This window comes from Eptesicus fuscus, chromosome 6, assembly GCF_027574615.1.
Source record: "Eptesicus fuscus isolate TK198812 chromosome 6, DD_ASM_mEF_20220401, whole genome shotgun sequence".
Classification (NCBI taxonomy): Eukaryota; Metazoa; Chordata; class Mammalia; order Chiroptera; family Vespertilionidae; genus Eptesicus; species Eptesicus fuscus.
The window spans coordinates 54,351,814-54,369,492 of record NC_072478.1 but is presented as its reverse complement, the minus strand read 5'-3'; the positions used below and the strand labels follow the sequence as shown (position 1 = coordinate 54,369,492).

General features: G+C 42.5%; 1 protein-coding gene across 1 annotated transcript in view; it reads left to right on the top strand.

The window, feature by feature from the left end:
* Positions 1 to 17,679, top strand: part of ARHGAP10 (Rho GTPase activating protein 10) — a 263,229-nt gene that overhangs the window by 75,218 nt on the left and 170,332 nt on the right. The window contains exons 2-3 of the mRNA XM_008143974.3: positions 2,027 to 2,122; positions 2,196 to 2,257. Coding sequence (XP_008142196.2) covers positions 2,027 to 2,122; positions 2,196 to 2,257 — 158 coding nt within the window. The remainder of the gene's footprint in view (positions 1 to 2,026; positions 2,123 to 2,195; positions 2,258 to 17,679) is intronic.

Below are 17,679 nucleotides of genomic sequence, written 5' to 3'. Positions count from 1 at the left end.
GGAAACATTAAAAAAAAAAAAAACAAAAAAACTATGACAACAGCTGAAAGAGCTGGTGAGCATTCACTCCTTGTTTGTTAGCTATAATACAATGAAGAACATTAAAAAGAACACTTGCTTTTACTATCCTACCATCTTATTAAAAACTCTGCTTGGTGTTTTGCATTATTCGCTTCACTATCTTGTCTATATTTATTTGTTGCAAGAGGGCATTCCGACCAGCAGTAATGGATTGCATTTTACTTTTTCAACTTTTTAAATTTGCTTAACATGAAGTTTTATTTGAACACAGTCTGTCAGTACTTATTGTACTGAGACCAGAGGCATAAGGAGTGCAGGCGTCAGTGAGCAGCTTCTTAGAAAGTGCTTTAGACCAGAGGTAGGATTGTACCCTGGCCAGGGCCTGGGTTTTGGACACACAGCCCTGGAGTAGAATTTAGCCTTTGCTGTTGCAGTAGCTGTGCAACTTTGTGCAAATAACTTAACATCTCTGAGCTTTAACTCTCCATTGTAAAATGGAGATCATCTTTATCTTTCAAGAGTATTGAATGAGATAGAAAAAAAATATTACCTAGCATGGCATGTGGCCCATAAAATAAACATTAGCCTAGATTAGAAGTAGGTTTTCCACTATTTTCTGTTAATCTCCAGTAAGAAAAGATGAAGACCTCTATAAGTCTTTTGCAGAATGATTTCTTTTCCCCTAACTGCCCCACCCTGCAGACCTGGTCGCCCCTTACTGCCCCCCATGCTGGCCTGGTTGCTCCCAACTGCCCCCCCTGCCGGCCTGGTCACCCCTTACTGCCCCCCTCTGCCAGCCTGGTCGCCCCTCACTGCCCCCTCTCCCCCGCAGGCCTGGTCGCCCCCAACTCCCCCCCCCTGTAGGCCTGGTTGCCCCACGCAGCCTGCTGTTCAGTCGTTTGGTCACCCCTCACTAACCCCCCTGCCAGCCTGGTCACCCCATGCAGCCTGCTGCTCAGTCATTTGGTCACCCCTCACTAATCCCCCTGCCGGCCTGGTTGCCCCATGCAGCCTGTTCGGTTGTCCGTTCAGTTGTGATGGTCGCTTAGGCTTTTATATATATATAGATTATTTTGTGTTAGTTTCAGGTGTGCAGCATAGTGGCTAGACAACCATATACTTTACCAAGTGTTCACCCCGATATTTCCAGTACCCACCTGGCACCATACATAGTTATTATAATACTAGAGGCCTGGTGCACGAATTTGTGCACAGGTAGGGTCCGGCAGGCTCACCCCGATGGGGGCCAATTGGGGCTGGGCCGGTGTGGGGGGGGGGCTGTGGGATGTTGGCCACTGGCCCCGCCCCCGATTGGGGTGGGGGAGGCGATCAGGGGTGAGGCCAGCCAGGGGGAGGGGCCGCCTAACAGGGTGGGGGGTGCTGCGGGAGGTTGGGGGGGAAGATCGGGGCTCCGATTGGGCTAGTTGGCTGTCGCAGTGGGCGTCATAGTGACCAGTCCTTCCGGTTGTTCTGGTCATTCGCCCTTCCAGTTGCTTGGCTTTTATATATATAGATTGTTGACTGTATTTCCTATCCTGTACTTTATATCCCCAACTATTTTGTAACTACCAATCTTTACTTCAGACACTTATGTTTGAAACCTTGGTAGCCAGCCGGATCTCTTGGAGCCCTGGGAGATACTGTCAGGGGTGTGTGTTCACGGTCCTGACTTGAATCGGGCAAGCTCTGACCTGAGTAAGCAGAGAAAGGAAAAGTGTTTTAGGAAACTAGGTGAAGCAGTCGGATCTCTGAGGAAGAAGAGACTGGGAGGTGGAATAAACATTTCTCCAGCACCAGCTCTCTGCCAGAATGTAGAGTGGAAGACAGAAGCCGCAGGAGAGAGCACCAGGGATGATGGGCCCCTTGGCAAAGCAGTTGGGTTGTGCCTCTTCGCAGATTGATTGGAGGAGAGCTCTCTAGCTCTCTTGACCTTAGGAGGAATAAATACCTTCTAAGCCTTGACATAAAACGAGGACCCATGTCATGATTAAATCTTTCTTCCTAGGTCTTTCGGCAGCCCAGCGGAAGTTTGCTCACTCGCTCAGAGACTTTAAATTTGAGTTTATTGGCGATGCGGAGACTGATGATGAACGCTGCATAGGTACGTGAAGGGGAGGGTTTGGTTTGCTCTCCTTTGCTTTGTCTGCCAAATAACTATCCCTTTCTCTTGACAGATGCTTCCTTGCGTGAATTTTCTAACTTTTTGAAGAACCTGGAAGAACAGAGGGAAATCATGGTGAGTTGTGGGATGTAAATGAATAAATCCAACTTTGAGCAGGGAAAATCAGGTTTCTATTTCCTCAGTGGTGCTGACCGTGGCAAGATTTTAGATAAGTTCCTGGACTTCTGGACCTGTTTCTTGATCAGTAAAATAGTGAGTCAGACTATATCAGTGCCATCTAGATGTTCATCAGCACTTGCGTTTTACATTCAGGGGTGGGGAATGTCCGGTCCTCGGGCTGTCTAAGGTCTGGGAAATCATTTGGTCTGGCTCTGCCAAATTGTTAGGGGTGAGTTAATTAAATGTTTGACCAAATATAGCAGGCTAATTTTTAAGTTGATAATTTTGTATCGTCTGTGAATGATGTTATAAATATCCAAATGGTCCCTTGGCAGAAAAAAAGGTGCCCCACCCCTGATTTAAATTGGGTCTCACGCAGAACCTTAATGTATCAAAAAGATAAAAGCAGGAAAGCTTATGTAGAAGCACAGGGACAGCAGGGCAATGTTAGAGCTATATCTGTCGATTTCTAGGCTGTGTGGAGAGGGAGGGAACTCAGGCCTGGAAGTCTTTAAGATCCCACTTCGCCTTGAAAATCGTGATCCCAACAGTAATGATATCAGCTACACTTCATTGGGTGCTCTCCACATGTGTGATGCTATGCTGAGTGCATCGAGTAGATCATGTTATTTACGCCCAGCAATGCAGTTTGAGTGTATTGAAGAATACTTACCTTTCTTAAAAGCTTGCGTTTCCCACCAAGTGACTGCTACTCACTCATTGCACAAGAATTTACAGTAGAATTGGCACTGGATTAGGACACACTATTCTCACCATCTTTTCAGGCTTTCAGAGGGCTTGCGAAGGCACTGTGGTCCTGTTAGGTTTTTCTGGCACAAACTGACATACTCAACCATTATTCATGTGATCCTGTAGTCACTGATTTTTCAGCTGTTTAGGCAAGTTTAAATGTGATAGTGGATGAAAGTAGTACTGTGACATCACTTTTCTGCTACATGAAGTGGGTGTGAGTGTGTGGCTGGTGTTGAAACTGCATGTTCTTAGTCTTGGTTAATAGCCGTGGACTTTTGTCTCAACCCTCTGATACTTAGTTGTGCTTTCCTGGGTTCCTGAGCCTTCAGCAAATATGTATCAGATCGCCTTTTGCCTTTTGTGTTCCAGTGACTGATTAAAATCTGAACACAGGCAAAGCCAAGTCCCTGCCCTCAGGGAGGTTACATTCTAGAAAGGGGAGGTGATAATAATAATTAAAAAAAACATATAATACATTGTCAGGTAGTGATAAGTGCTACAGAATTTAATAAGGAAGGGTACGTAGCCAGAGAGTGGGACCCGGTACTGTTACACCTAGAGTGGGGAGGGAAGGCCTTTGCACAGAAAACTGTAGGAGGCATCCAGGTATCTGGGGGAAGATAGTACTGGTCAGATTGGTGCTCAGTTTTAGCTCTGCAGAAATACTGTGTGACCACAGTCGGTCTTTTTTTTAATCCTCACCTGAGGATATGTTTTTTATTGATTTTAGAGAGAGAGGAAAGGAGAGAAAGGAGGGAAATATCGATACGAGAGAGAAACATTGATCAGTTGCCTCCTGTACATGCCCTGATGAGGGATTGAACCCTGGGATCCAACCCACAATCTAGGTACGTGCCCTGACTGGGAATCGAATCTGTGACCTTTTGGTGTATAGCAGGGATGAGGAACCTTTTTTCTGCCAAGGGCCATTTGGATATTTATAGCATACAAAGTTCTCAGCTTAAAAATTAGCCTGCTATATTTGGTCAAACATTTAATTAACTCACCCCTAATGCCTTGGCAGGGACAGGCCAAATGATTTGGAGGGCCTTATACGGCCCGAGGGCTGGACATTCCCCACCCCTGATTGTACAGGATGACACTCCAACCAGCTCAGCCACTCAGGGCACGACTCCCTGTCTTGATAATCTGTTTCCGTTTTATATTCCCGAGGTGAAATGACTAGGTCAAAGAAACCAGAATGTGGTCTTTGCTCCAGGCTGTCCATGGTTCTCAGAATTGAGTTAGGGGATTTATTGATTTAATCTTCAGTTGTGATGGGGGTTGATAGGGTATCTGTCTTAGATAGGAGGAGGATGGCTGGGCTAGGCTTTCACTTCAGGGTAGAAGTAAGACTAGGATGTTGTCCATATAAGGCCATGAACCTCAGAGAGGAATGGGACAGTCTCTCATTACCCTCTGTGGGAACAGTAACACCTGCTGGATAGCAGGAAACTATTCAAAGCCAACAAGCAGTGGGGGCAGCTGTGACCAACCACAGAATTAACAGGACATCTGGATATCGAATGATCTTTTTCTCCCTCTAACGTTTTAGTTAGAAAATTTTGAGCGTGTACAGAAGGTAGAGAGAAAAATGTAACTAAACTACATGTACTCATCACCCAGCTTCAAAAACCATTGCCACATAACCGATCTTGTGTCTCCTCTACCTCTGACTGCCACCTCCATTATTTTGATAGAAAGCCCAGGATCATCCACAAATACCTTTGTGTGGAGCTCTTAAAGATAACTCTTTGAACCACAGTATCCCTGTCTTACCTAAAAACAAATAACAATTCCTTAATATTATAAAGAATTAGGTTGTATTCACATTTTTCTGATATTCATTCACATTTTGTTGCCCCTTCCCCAGCCCCCCCCCCCCCCCCCAGTAACAGTGGGTTTGTTTGAATCTGGATCCAAACACAATATATTTGATTGATAAGTTCCTAAGTCTCTTTTAATCTATGGGTCCTTCCTCCTTTTTTTACCCTTGATAAGAATTCCTGATGTTTTATTAGCTTTAAAGGACCTTTATGGCATTATTTTCTGAGTTAACAGTGATAATAATCTATAAAAGCAGGCACCGACAGCTGGGGGAAGGAAGGCCTACCCTTGCACGAATTTTGTGCATCGGGCCTCTAGTGAAGTTAATAAAAGATAAAAAGTTTGGCATTTAACCGATATCGATGTTTTTTGGGTGTTTCTGCCTAATGTTAATAGTCAGTGATCACTTTTTTTTTTTAAGCATGTAAATTGTAAGGAATTATTATGACTAACTTTGTTCCATTAAGTTGCTTTGAATACTTAGGGAAAAAATTTTTTTTTTATGCTTTACTAGACACCAGCCTTAAACTTTTGCATAAGAAAAGATACCTCTCTCAAGAAGTGTCCAATGTGGTTTGGAGACTAACTGGTAAAAAGCTAATAAAAAAACATGACAGTAAGTGCAGTAGCAGAGGTATAGAGTGTGGCTGCATGGAGCGGGGAGCCGCTAAGCCCGTGCTGCTCAGGAAAGACTGTCTGGAAGAAGTGGTATTTGAGCTGGACTGTAGGGGACAGAGATGCCAAGGAGAGCCTTTGTATCGTTTCACCAGCTCTCACCTCCCCAACACAGTGACAAGGAGATAAGGGCGGTCTTTAAACAGGTGGATGCCAGTTCATCCTGTGAACTTTTAAAAACTCTTATTTTACTTCAAATATTGCAAACAGCAGCATGTTAAAACAGCCACATATTTAAAAAGGAATGGGAAATGACAGCTGTAAATCAAGGTAGAAATATTCTAAAATTGGAAACACCATTCCTGATCTGTGTTTACAGGTGAATCAGAGTTAGTCAGGTAAGGAAAGATGGAAGTGAGGGTAGTTTCCTCCTTGGGGAAAACAAATCGATTTTGGAAAAGAGGGAGGTGTGTGTTTGCCTGTCCCCCACTGGTGTCCAGCTGTGTAGCTATTAACTGAAGTGTCGGGAAGGGAAGTGGGAAGAAGGCCCGTCTAGCCAGCCAGAGTTTTCCCTCCGTGCACAGAAGTCTGGTTTCTGTGAATGGTTGTGCCCCGCCCCATAAAAGGCCAATATTGTCTTTTTTCAGGACAGTGTTTTTAAGTAAGTTGTTTGCGCTGAAAATATTGCCAACCATGACTGTGAAAGTGAGGAGCCGGGTGCCGTGAGTGGCCAGCATTGCTCTGCAGTCATCCGTGCATGTTCTCAGAGGGAGCCGCTGCATGGTGTCTCCGCCAGCATTCCGGAGATGCTCTCTCTGGTGATGCAGGACAGGGTGTCCTTATCCCAGGCGGGCTGCTGGCCAGGAATTTAAGGACTTTTAAAATAGTGCTGTAGTGTTTAAAAGGGCTTCATCCTGTCTTTACTTCTCTGCATGTATCCTTTTATCGTAGGAGTTAGTTTTGTCCTCTGAAACATGACCGCTCAGTTTCTGGGGGTTGTGCGAGGCCCAGAAGCCTAGGAAAGCTTTGGGGAAAGGGGATAACCTGAGAGAGACGGTCTAGCTTGCCTGACGATGCACAAAAGTGCCCCCCTCCCCATGCCACTGGGCCGGCAAGCAGGCGAGAGGGGGTGTCTCTTCCACCAGCTGCATCCCTTTCCCACCTGAGCAAGATGACCCTGAGCCTGCACAGACTCTGGAGGTGGTTGAGACCCTCTTCCGTTTATTCCATGCTGTTTTTCCCACCGCAGATTTTACCCTTGTGGAAACACTGGGTTGGGGAAAGCTTGCTGGGTGATTTGCCCTGAGCTTATGCCGGATAAGGAAGGCCCTACGCTTCTGAGAACCAAACACGTTTTGTTAATAGTTTAGATGGTTCCAGACAAGACACCAGCATTCCCTCAGTCCTTGTCTGATTTGCTTCACTCCTTTCTCATCATTTCTTTCATTGTCTCAAATATCTTACAGTCATGTAGTTTAAGTGGTTTCTATATCTTTTGAGGGGTTTTGACACTGGTTTTTGTCCCAAATTTTCTGTTTTTTTTTTTTTTTTTTTTACTTTCAAAAGTTTCCTCATATTATTAGAAAAACGCATGTTGGTTAAAGTGAACTAAATCATGCTTATCCTTTGGTAGACATTTTCATGATAATCTTTTCATGGTTTCCCCTGGGGCAGTGGTCCTCCATGGTTAGCCCCTCACCCATCAGCATCAGTATCACCTGGGAACATGCTAGAAATGCAAACTCTTGGGCCCCAAACCGAACCAACTGTGTCAGAAACTCTGGGATGGGGTTCATCAGCCTCCAGGTTATTGTCACGCAGGCTGAAATCAGAACCACTGGCCTAGGGTGTCAGTGAAGACTTGCCTGGCATTCCTAGCTTTGGAGCTAAAGCTGTCTGCAAGTTGGATGTACTATAAATTGCCTTTTAATGACTTTAGGTCTACCACCTGGTTCAAATAATCTTGAAAAATCTAAGCTTTGACCTGTCATTTCCAAAGGATTTTGGACTATATCTAGGTCTGTGGTTGGCAAACTGCGGCGCGCGAGCCACATGCGGCTCTTTGGCCCCTTGAGTGTGGCTCTTCCACAAAATACCACGGCTTGGACGAGTCTATTTTGAAGAAGTGGCATTAGAAGAAGTTTAAGTTTAAAAAATTTGGCTCTCAAAAGAAATTTCAATCGTTGTACTGTTGATATTTGGCTCTGTTGACTAATGAGTTTGCCGACCACTGATCCTAGGTGGTTTGTTTAGTGGAACAGGTTTCTGCTGTTAGGAAGTTTAGTGTTACTTGATTTGTGTTTAACGTTGTGAGTTCCTGTAATATGTTCAGTACCTGGGCATCCCATTGGAAAGACGGTGCCTTTAGTTTCATCTTACTTTAATTATAAATTTTATATGATATATCAGGCCTGTTTTAATCAGTTCTTTTATAGATAAAGTGTCACATTTTTGTGTGGAATTCTGTTGCTAGACACATACAGATGGGGGGAAAAATCCATCTTCAATTTATTTATGAAAACATTTCTCAGTTTTGTTTAAAAGTTTGTAGAGATCTAACTTTATGAAGAATTTGACATATCATCAGTTTTTCAAATACTGTGATGTTGTTTTTTCTTGTAAACCCGTTATAATTCCATTAAATGTGGATGTCATTGTGAAACCTGTGTTGTTTTTTTGAGAATGTACCTTTTGTGAGTTGGGTTTTGACTGGCCCAGAATCCTATGGACATTATGGTCAGGACTAACTCAAATCAAAATTCTAAAATGAGTGAGGATGTCTTCCGCAGGAGGCCTGGGCTCCTTCTTGGACCCCCGTTTGTGTGGGGCCGTGCCTCTGACTCAGTGTTCTCGCTCGGTGACTCACTGTCATCTGTGGCCTCACAGCCTTGTCATCCCAGATCCTACTTCCCCACTGAAACTTATGTTTCCTATTTTAATATCCTGGGGCGTGTTCCCTGCTTCTGAGGAATCAGCTAGTTCTTCTGATTAACCAGTGACTGCTGGCATGAAAGAGCAAAGAATAGACATGAACTCTTCTTCCTCTGCCCACATAACAAGAGACACCCGAATGTAACCAGCCTGCTTACTTCATTGTCTGATCCAGAGACGTGGTTCTCTTAGTGGGAATCAGTTCAGCTGAATGTACAGTTTTCTGAGAAAACTACTGTGGGTTTAGCTAGGGCATCTCAAATCATTCTTAAGATCCTGTCATGAAGTACTCAGAGGTGTGGCCTTGGCTCTTAAAACAAAGGGCTGAGAGAGAACTTAGGATAATTCACACTTAACCACTTGATTTAAGTAAACAAACAAGCAGGCTAGTACTAGAACAAGTGAGGTGGAATGATTTGATCTACATCACAAAATACGTTGGTGATAGAGACTAAAAATCAAATCTTCTATTGTGGGATCCCAAAGACATTATTCCTTGCCTTTTGCTCCTTGTAGGAGTTAATGCCCTTTCCTCCACCTTTCAGCATGGGTGAAATGGAGATGTGTCTTTATAGCTGCTATCTACCAGGCAGTGGTCCTGAAGAAACATGAATTTGGTTCTGTTTTCTCCTGGCCTGTTTGGACAACTTGTAGGTTCTTGATATTTCAGTCACCAAACCATGTGAGGACCAGTTAAAGAGGAAATATGAGTCCTGGTGGGTGTCTAAAGATCTGCCAGTGAGTTTGAGCTAATACCAAGGTTAGGTCAAGGAAGTGCTAATGTCAGCCTCTAACGAGTGGGTGCCATTGTCTTGGAGGAAAATCCTGGAGACCATAGTGGAGCACTCCTTAAGGAAATACTGCATCACCAATATTTTTGACAACACAGGAAAAAAATAGGTGGGGAAAGCCAGATATTAGTGGCTGAAAGGAAAAGGGATTCAGAGGAGTTGGACTCTGAAGTTGTTTTAGAAATATCTTAACAAATTGCTTGTTTTCTTCTTTGCTCATGCACAGGAGGGTTATATGGTAAAAATATACCTAACTCTCAATCAAAGAGCTTTTCCAGTACATATAAAAGCTCCAAATGTTAAGATACTAAATCAAGATTTTGTTAGCGTTTCTTCATAGTCTATAAAATGATGGAGTGTTTTACTATTAATGGCATGTTAGATTTAAGGAAATGCAGTGCCCAAATGGTGCTGGGGTCCGGAGGAATACCAGTGGCCGTGATGGTGCAGTGGGGAGAATTGGACTTTGGCAGCCACGAGTCTGCTCTCAGATCTCCAACTACAGGGAGCGTAGTTGACCATCAGGCCCAGCTGCTCTGTGGCTCCATCACTGCATTCGTGCGAAGGCCAAGGCCATGGCCATGCTGCTTATGCCTGTTTGCAGCCAGTGAGCACAGCAGGGGTGGTAAACCAGGCTCACTCCTGGGGACTCTGGAATCCTCCGACAGGCAGCCTGGGCTCAGGAAGTCCCTGAGAGCCTTGCCAAACTTTTTCTGGAACTGCGTTCAGTCTAACATGGTCCCCCCCAGCCTTCCTCCCCTGTCTCCTTCCCCTGGGCTCAGCCCTGAATCACTGTCTGACAGCTCTTCCAGCCTTCCCTGGCTCCCTCCCTCTTTTCTCTCATAGAGGTTTCCTCTATTACATTTGTTGTATTTTAAATCCTGTCTTGGTGTCTGCTTTTTAGAGAGACCTGGATTAGTATAGACACAGACTGTTTTGAGTCAGAGATAATGGATACAGGAGACTCAGTGTAGGTATTTATGGTGACGGTTATCTCCATCAGCAGGAAATGCTGCATGGTTACTGTTACCACTGTCACCAGGAAATGCTGCGTTTGTATGGAAACTCTGTTCTTTATGTTATTGAAATTTAAAGGAGATTCCCACTTCATTAATAAAACATATTTTTGAAGGCCTAGTATAAGGATATAGTGAGGAGTTAGGCTCTTGTCCAGTTTGAGTGGGAGAGAATGAGCCTTTCTAGCCCATGCCCTTCCTTTTCTCCCTTGGCCACTCAAATAGCCCAGGCGTCACAGAAGGGCTGGAGATCTCTCTTTGTCCTTGGTCGAAGGCCTAGATGTTCTTTTCTGAACAGTCTCTCTCTCTCTCTCTCTCTCTCTCTCTCTCTCTCTCTCTCTCTCTCTCTCTCTCTCTCCCCCTCTCTCCCTCCTTCCCTCCCTCCCTCCCTCCCTCCCTCCCCCCTCTCCCCTCTCTCATATTTTCTTGATTCAACAGTTTATTGCCTTATATTATTCAGTAGGTTCCATTTCTTACTATGCCACTGAATTATACCATTCACTTTAGAAATTAAAATGTTCTCTTATTTAAGCCTAAAAAACAAAATAGCAAATTCTCTCATGATACTTTCACAGCTGTCTTGTTAGGCTTATCTTTTATTTACTTCTGTGGGCTTTTATTCCTTCTCATAATGTTCTGCCCAAGTATTTATTTTGTTTTAAAAATAGAAGTTAGTTCTGTATTGTCTCTCATACACGGATGGAAAGAAGATCAAGGTTGAATCTCTGCACATCCTTATTAGGTTAGGTTAACTCATTCTTAATATAGCCAATAGTTTGTTTTGAAGGTTTTCATTTTTTCCTAAGCATAATAAAAATATCTTTATTGGTGGAGTCTATTTGATGTAAATAATCTAAATATAATGATTACTTTCTTTTTTTTATTAATGTTCTTCAAAATTGACGCAAACTCTTTCCCCACCCCCCCTTTAAACAAACCCAAAGATATTTGTTCATTAAGGGAATCCTAAACTTTTTTGTTACACTTACCTAATTTTTCTTTTTCCCCAGAGATAGGTCATAGCCAGATATTCTGGGAATAAAGTCAGAGAGCAGAAGTGGTCAGAACTTTAGTTCAAATCCTCTAGTTTTGTTAGCTTTTAAGCTATTCAGAATTTAGGATTGAAAGTTGATATAAACTGTTTTTGGGGACATTTTATTTTTGGACTGTCTGAAGGAAAGCAGAAGTGTGGTAACTGAACTAGTGAATTTGGAATATATATTTTACAAGTTATAGTTCCTAGGCATTAAGTGAGATGCCATGGTTTTGAAAGAATCAGACATTCAAGAAACCATTTCATATTAATTGGCTTCTAATTTTTAGGTTTAAACTTAGGTTAATTAATTTACAGCATCTCTGTACCCGTGTCCCAGTTAGCGCTTCGGGTATGGGTTCATTAAGATTCTCATTAATTCTTAGCTGGTGTGTTTGAGCTAATACCAAAAACTTAATTTCATTTGTACATTATTTTTCTCTACCAGGAGGATTAGGTTAGCTTGCTTAAAAATAAAATGTCATACAGGGGTTTCTTTATTTGGAAGTTAGAATTGCTTCTACTGTGACATCCCCTTCCTCTTTTTACTTAATTGTGTTAAGTAGGTAGAGTGCGAGTATTATTAGTCCATCTTCACACTCTTGTCATATCAGAATCTTTGACTCTGTTCTTTCTCATCTTATTTCAATCACTAAAAAAAAGGTGGGAGGACTTTATTGTCCATTTAAATTTTCCTATTAAAACTGGAGTCCTGATTGATGGGGGAAGGCACAGGACAGGAAGAGACCTGCTCGATGGACAAAGAGGTAGCAAAGGATGAGTGTGGATGGAGAGTAATATAATTAAGTAAAAATGAGTTAGTTTAATCAGGAAAAAAAAAATCTTATGTAGGAATATTAAGAAGGATAGTACGGCACGAGGGTTCCTTTTTCTCCGCATCCTCGCCAACACTTGTCGTTTGTTGATTTGTTGATGATAGCCATTCTGACAGGTGTGAGATGGTACCGCATTGTCATTTTGATTTGCATCTCTCGGATAATTAGTGATGTTGAGCATGTTTTCATGTGTCTCTTGGCCTTCCTTCTGTCTTCTTTTGAAAAGATTCTATTTAGGTCCGTTGCCCATTTTTTTATTGGATCATTTATCTTCCTTTTATTAAGTTGTATAAGCTGCCTGTAGATGTTGGAGATTGGTGCAGCCACTGTGGAGAACAGTATGGAGTTCCCTCAAAAAACTAAAATGGAACTCCCATTTGACCCAGTAATCCCACTCCTAGGAATATATCCTAAGAAACTGGAAACACCAATAAGAAAGGATATATGCACCCTTATGTTCATAGCAGCACAATTTACAATAGCTAAGATTTGGAAACAGCCTAGGTGCCCATCAGCAGATGACTGGATCAGAAAACTATGGTACATCTACACAATGGAATACTATGCTGCCATAAAAAAGAAGGAATTCTTACCATTTGCAGCAACCTGGATGGAATTGGAGAACATTATGCTAAGTGAAATAAGCCAGTCAGTGAAAGAAAAATACTACATGATCTCACTCATTTATGGATAATAAAGAACATTATAAACTGTTGAACAAAAAGATAGATACAGAGACAGTAAAGCATCAAACAGAATGTCAAATTATAGCAGGAAGGTTAGGGAGAGGTGGGGAAGATAAGAGATCAACCGAAGGACTTGTATGCATGCATATAAGCATAACCAATAGACGCAAAACTCTGGGGGGTGAGGGCATGTATGGGAGTGGGGTGGGGGTGGGACAATGGTAAGATATGTACACATATAATACCTTAATAAAAAAATGAGAAGAAAAAAAAAGGATAGTACGGGAATCATTTTGATAAGATTAGTTAAGGTTCTGAAAACGTTGAAATATCCTGTATTAGTCTAGATATTCATTTGTAAGGTCTGGCTGTTTTGTTCAGGAAGTTAATTTATTAAAGAATATTGGTTAGATTGCAGTGTCTTTATAAGGTTTTTGGGAACCAAGAATGATGTCCCAGGTCACACCGAAGACCTGGGCCTGGAGAAGACAATCTCCACTTTGCCACTGGGTATAATCACTACAGCCTGCACCAGCAACACCCCACAGTCCCTGGTGGCTGCTGGTACAGCTGCTGCCTCTAGAAACTGGCGTAGTGGCTACCGCCCACTAGACTCTCTGGTCACTGGTTTTTTGACACATCAGCTTCCAAATCAGAGTCTTGGGTGGGAGCATGTAATTAATGGAACTCTGCTCAGATGTCAACACTCACTGCAGGACTTCTGGGAAAGCCAAGTGTGTGGCTTTTTCACCTCTTGTAGTGGCTTCTGCCTCATTAGGAAGGAAAATCCTACAAACATAGGGAGGGATTTCAAGTGCCTCGTACCCCATAAGGACAGATGTCCCCTACCTGTGTTGTTCATGCCTCATTATACGGCAATGCCATTTTCCCATGACAATATTAAACAAAACGATTTTTGGAGAGCTTCAATGTGCCTACTTTTAGGTATGCAAATGTATGTCTGCTGGATAATCACATGTCTACTTTCATTATTTAGTTGATTACATATGTGTTCGCATTTTAAAATGAAATCACCAGTGTATAATTTGGGAGTAGTTTCCCCACTTATTTCATGAAAACGTTATTCCAACTCCTGACACCTTAGACATATGTTTATCACAGACTGCATTCTGAACTTTTCAGCACCACTTTGCACAGTGCCTCCTGGCATATCTGTCTGGGTTCTTTGAGATCCAGCAGCACCTTTTGAAACCTCTTTCTGATGCTTTCATTGGAAATTTTATCTCAAGCCACAAATACTCATTTGCAGGAAATTTGGACAGTCTTTAAGAAAATGTATCCCTGAGCTGTGTTTTCATGATTTGCTTAATGTAACCACTCACCTTTTAAAGCGATCTTCACGAAAACACTTGGCCCTGATCATTTTGGTGGCATCTTCAGAATGACAACTAAATCTTATGTTTCTTAGCTTTCCCTCGTTTTTCTGACCCAGAACTGTTCCTGATCTCTAAGCATCTGAAACCAGTTGCTTAGAGTTCTTTGTTGATCACAATAATGGGAAGTGCACTCCTTAAGGAAACTAAGAATTCTCATATAGAGCAGGTCCCTTTCTCCTGAGGGACAGTTTCGGGGACAATATTCCCCGTTTGGACATGTGCTTTAATGATAGTCCCTTGGCACCCTTTTCAGGGTTCTGTTTCAAGGAAAATAAGAAATATGTCTCTGCCAAGTGGTTATTTTGTTGCTTTTCTTGACATTGGGATTGGAAAGTAGAGTTTTCCCTTTAGTCTAATGAAATGGGAAGTGTCTGGAAGGTCATGGGAGAAAATAGTGGAATTCTCGTTTGCTCTCAGATAATGAATGCATTCCTCTGGAGTCAAGAAGACTCGGAATTAGAATACTGAGGGCCATGGGGAACAGACATAAATCCTTCCGTCAGACTAGACTCAGTCTGGTCTCATTAGTAGTGAGTGATTAGAAAGGCGTGATTGGCCCTAGCCGGTTGGCTCAATGGTTAGAGTGTCGGCCCCAGGACTGATGGGTCGAGAGTTTGATTCTGGTCAAGGGCACATACCTACACTGAGGCTCCATTCTGGCCCCAGTCAGGGCCTGTGCAGGAGGCAACCAGTTGATGTGTCTCTTCATATCCATGTTTCTCTCCCTCTCTCTCTTCCCTTTTCTTCCACTCTCTCTCAAAAAGAAAATCAATGGAAAAAATATCCTCGAGAGAGGATTAACAAAAAAAAAAAAAAGAAAGAAAGGCATGATTAGTATTTATACTGATTTACTCATGTCTTTAAAATATTGTTATTAAAAGATATCATTGGATGTAATTTTGCCTTTGTTGCCTTTTTACTGAATATGGATTTTGGCCCTAAGCCCCATTCTCTTTAGAATTTAAATCAGGGACTTGGCCTGTGATTTCAGATGTGGGGGGAGTTTAAAGTAGTGGCAGTGGTTCCATCTCACAGTGGGGTCTGATTCTCTGCTGATCAGCCACATTGTCAGCAGAGTTCTCAGCTGTAGCTCAAACTATAGAGGTAGAAAAAGCTACCACTCTACTATTCCTTTTCTTTTTTCTTAAATTTGTTTTTATTGTTGAAAGTATTACAGCCCTAGCCAGTTTGGCTCAGTGGATAGAGCATTGGCCCACGGACTGAAGGGTCCTAGGTTCTATTCCGGCCAATAGCAGTGCCTCATTGCAGGCTCGATCCTAGGCCCTGGTCGGGGCTCACGTGGGAGGCAACCAATTGATGTGTCTCTCTCACATTGACATTTCTCTCTCTCACATTGCTATTTCTCTCTTCCTTCCACTCTCTCTAAAAATCAATGGAAAAATATACTCGGGTGATGATTAACAACAACAACAACAAAAGTATTACAGATGCCTCCCTTTGACCCCCTCCACCCTGCTCCTGCTCCTTCTGCAGCCTTTTCGTTTGATACATGCAATTTCTTATATCCAAATGTCTAATGAAATGGGATTTCAGACTTGACTAGTGGGGAAAAATTGAATCCCCCAGGCTGTTATATGATAATCCTGTTCTTTTATGTTGAGGTGTGAAATTCTAGTGGATTCTGTGGTTTGCTATCATACATGATAAGGCAACATTGATAGGTAGTTCCTACTTCCACTTCTCCCAGTGATATAGAATCCTGCAATCATAGAGAGGGACAGGACCTCGGAGGTCTCAGGCCAGCTTTCTCTCAGTGCAGCAATCTGTTGCAGAGTGTCCCTGGACATTGGTCATCTAGCTTCCACTTGTTTATGCAGAAGGAGCTGTAGGTCACCGCACTGCGTGGTCCCTGGTTGGTCTTAGTGAGTTCCTCTTGAGAGTAAACCCAAGTCTGTTCAATAGCTTCTCCCCATTGGACCCGGTGTGTCCTCTTCAAGCAAATCAAAATGATTTTCACTTCTCCCGCAGTACTCATTTAAATATCGAAAGACAGCTTTCATAGTCCCTCTAAAGTCTAAAGGTTCTTTTATCCCCAATCCCATTAAACACCTCTGGTTTTCCTACCTGTTCCTCCTACACCTTTTTAGCATTCTAGTCACATTCCTGCTTTGCCCCATTTAGAAAATGTCCCTCTTAAATTGTGGTAGCCATATTATTGAGATAAGCTGTGATCTAATGGAACACAATTAAGTGATTACCTTGTTTGGATGCAAATAGTATATATGTAACTGATGTATGTATGTGTTCATTATCTTCTAGGCCAGTTTATGATGACTTTGGCACATGCTAAACCTCAGTTAACACTGATCTTTAGGGATTAAAGCCCCTATTAAGGCCCACTATTACATTCACATAAACTGTTGTTAAGATACCTTTTACACTTGAGCCTTTCCGCATTGAAACGATAGATTGCTTGTCCCAGGCAAATTCTGTGGCACTATTTTGGCATCTCTCTTTTCAGCTTGAGAACTAGTAGAACTGTGATTCTCTCTCATCCAGTATCTCAACATTTGCTCCCAACTTTTGGTCCCCTGTAAATTTGGTAAACGTATATTAAAAATATGCAATCAGCCGAAACCGGTTTGGCTCAGTGGATAGAGCGTCGGCCTGCGGACTCAAAGGTCCCGGGTTCGATTCCGGTCAAGGGCATGTACCTTGGTTGCGGGCATATCCCCAGTAGGGGGTGTGCAAGAGGCAGCTGATCGATGTTTCTCTCTCATCGATGTTTCTAACTCTCTATCCCTCTCTCTTCCTCTCTGTAAAAAAAAAATAAAAATAAAATAAAAAAAATATGCAATCAGGTAAGAGTAAGTAGGACATCTTATGCCTCTATACTCAAGATGATTCTCTCAGGCAGGGCTCAGTCAACTGTGGCCCAAGGGCCAAACCCATTACCCCTCCTGTTTTTGTAAATGAAATTTTGTTGCGACACAGCTACACTCATTCACTTTTGTACTGTGCATGACTGCTTTTGTGCCGTAACAGCAGGATTGGGTAGTTGTAGCTGAGGCCATGTGGTGGCCAAGTCTACATTAATTACCACCTGGCCTTTTAGAAAAAGTTGGCTGACCCCTCCTCCAAGGTGAGAGCAGCTGATTAATTCACATGTTTTCTGTTTGTGTGGATACATTCTGTTTGTAAGCCAGACTATCCAGAACCCTCTCCAGAGCTCATTAGCAAAGGCTTTCCGTAGCTTCCTTTTTTTGTGTGTGTGTGGCTGGTTCAAATATGTTATGAGAAAAAATATGGTTATGTAACCTTATATGTATATTTTAAAATCACATTCTATATTTGCTTTCTCTCACTTTAAATTATCGGATTGATTTCTAATATGCTGGTTTGGAAAGCTTTTCCCAACATTATTACTTCAGCTGTCTCTCAAATTGGGAAACTGTCATCAGCAGAAATTTGCCTTCAGAGTTTTAGGGGGTAGCTGTGTTTGGTATTCATTTGTTTCTGGGGACGAAGAAT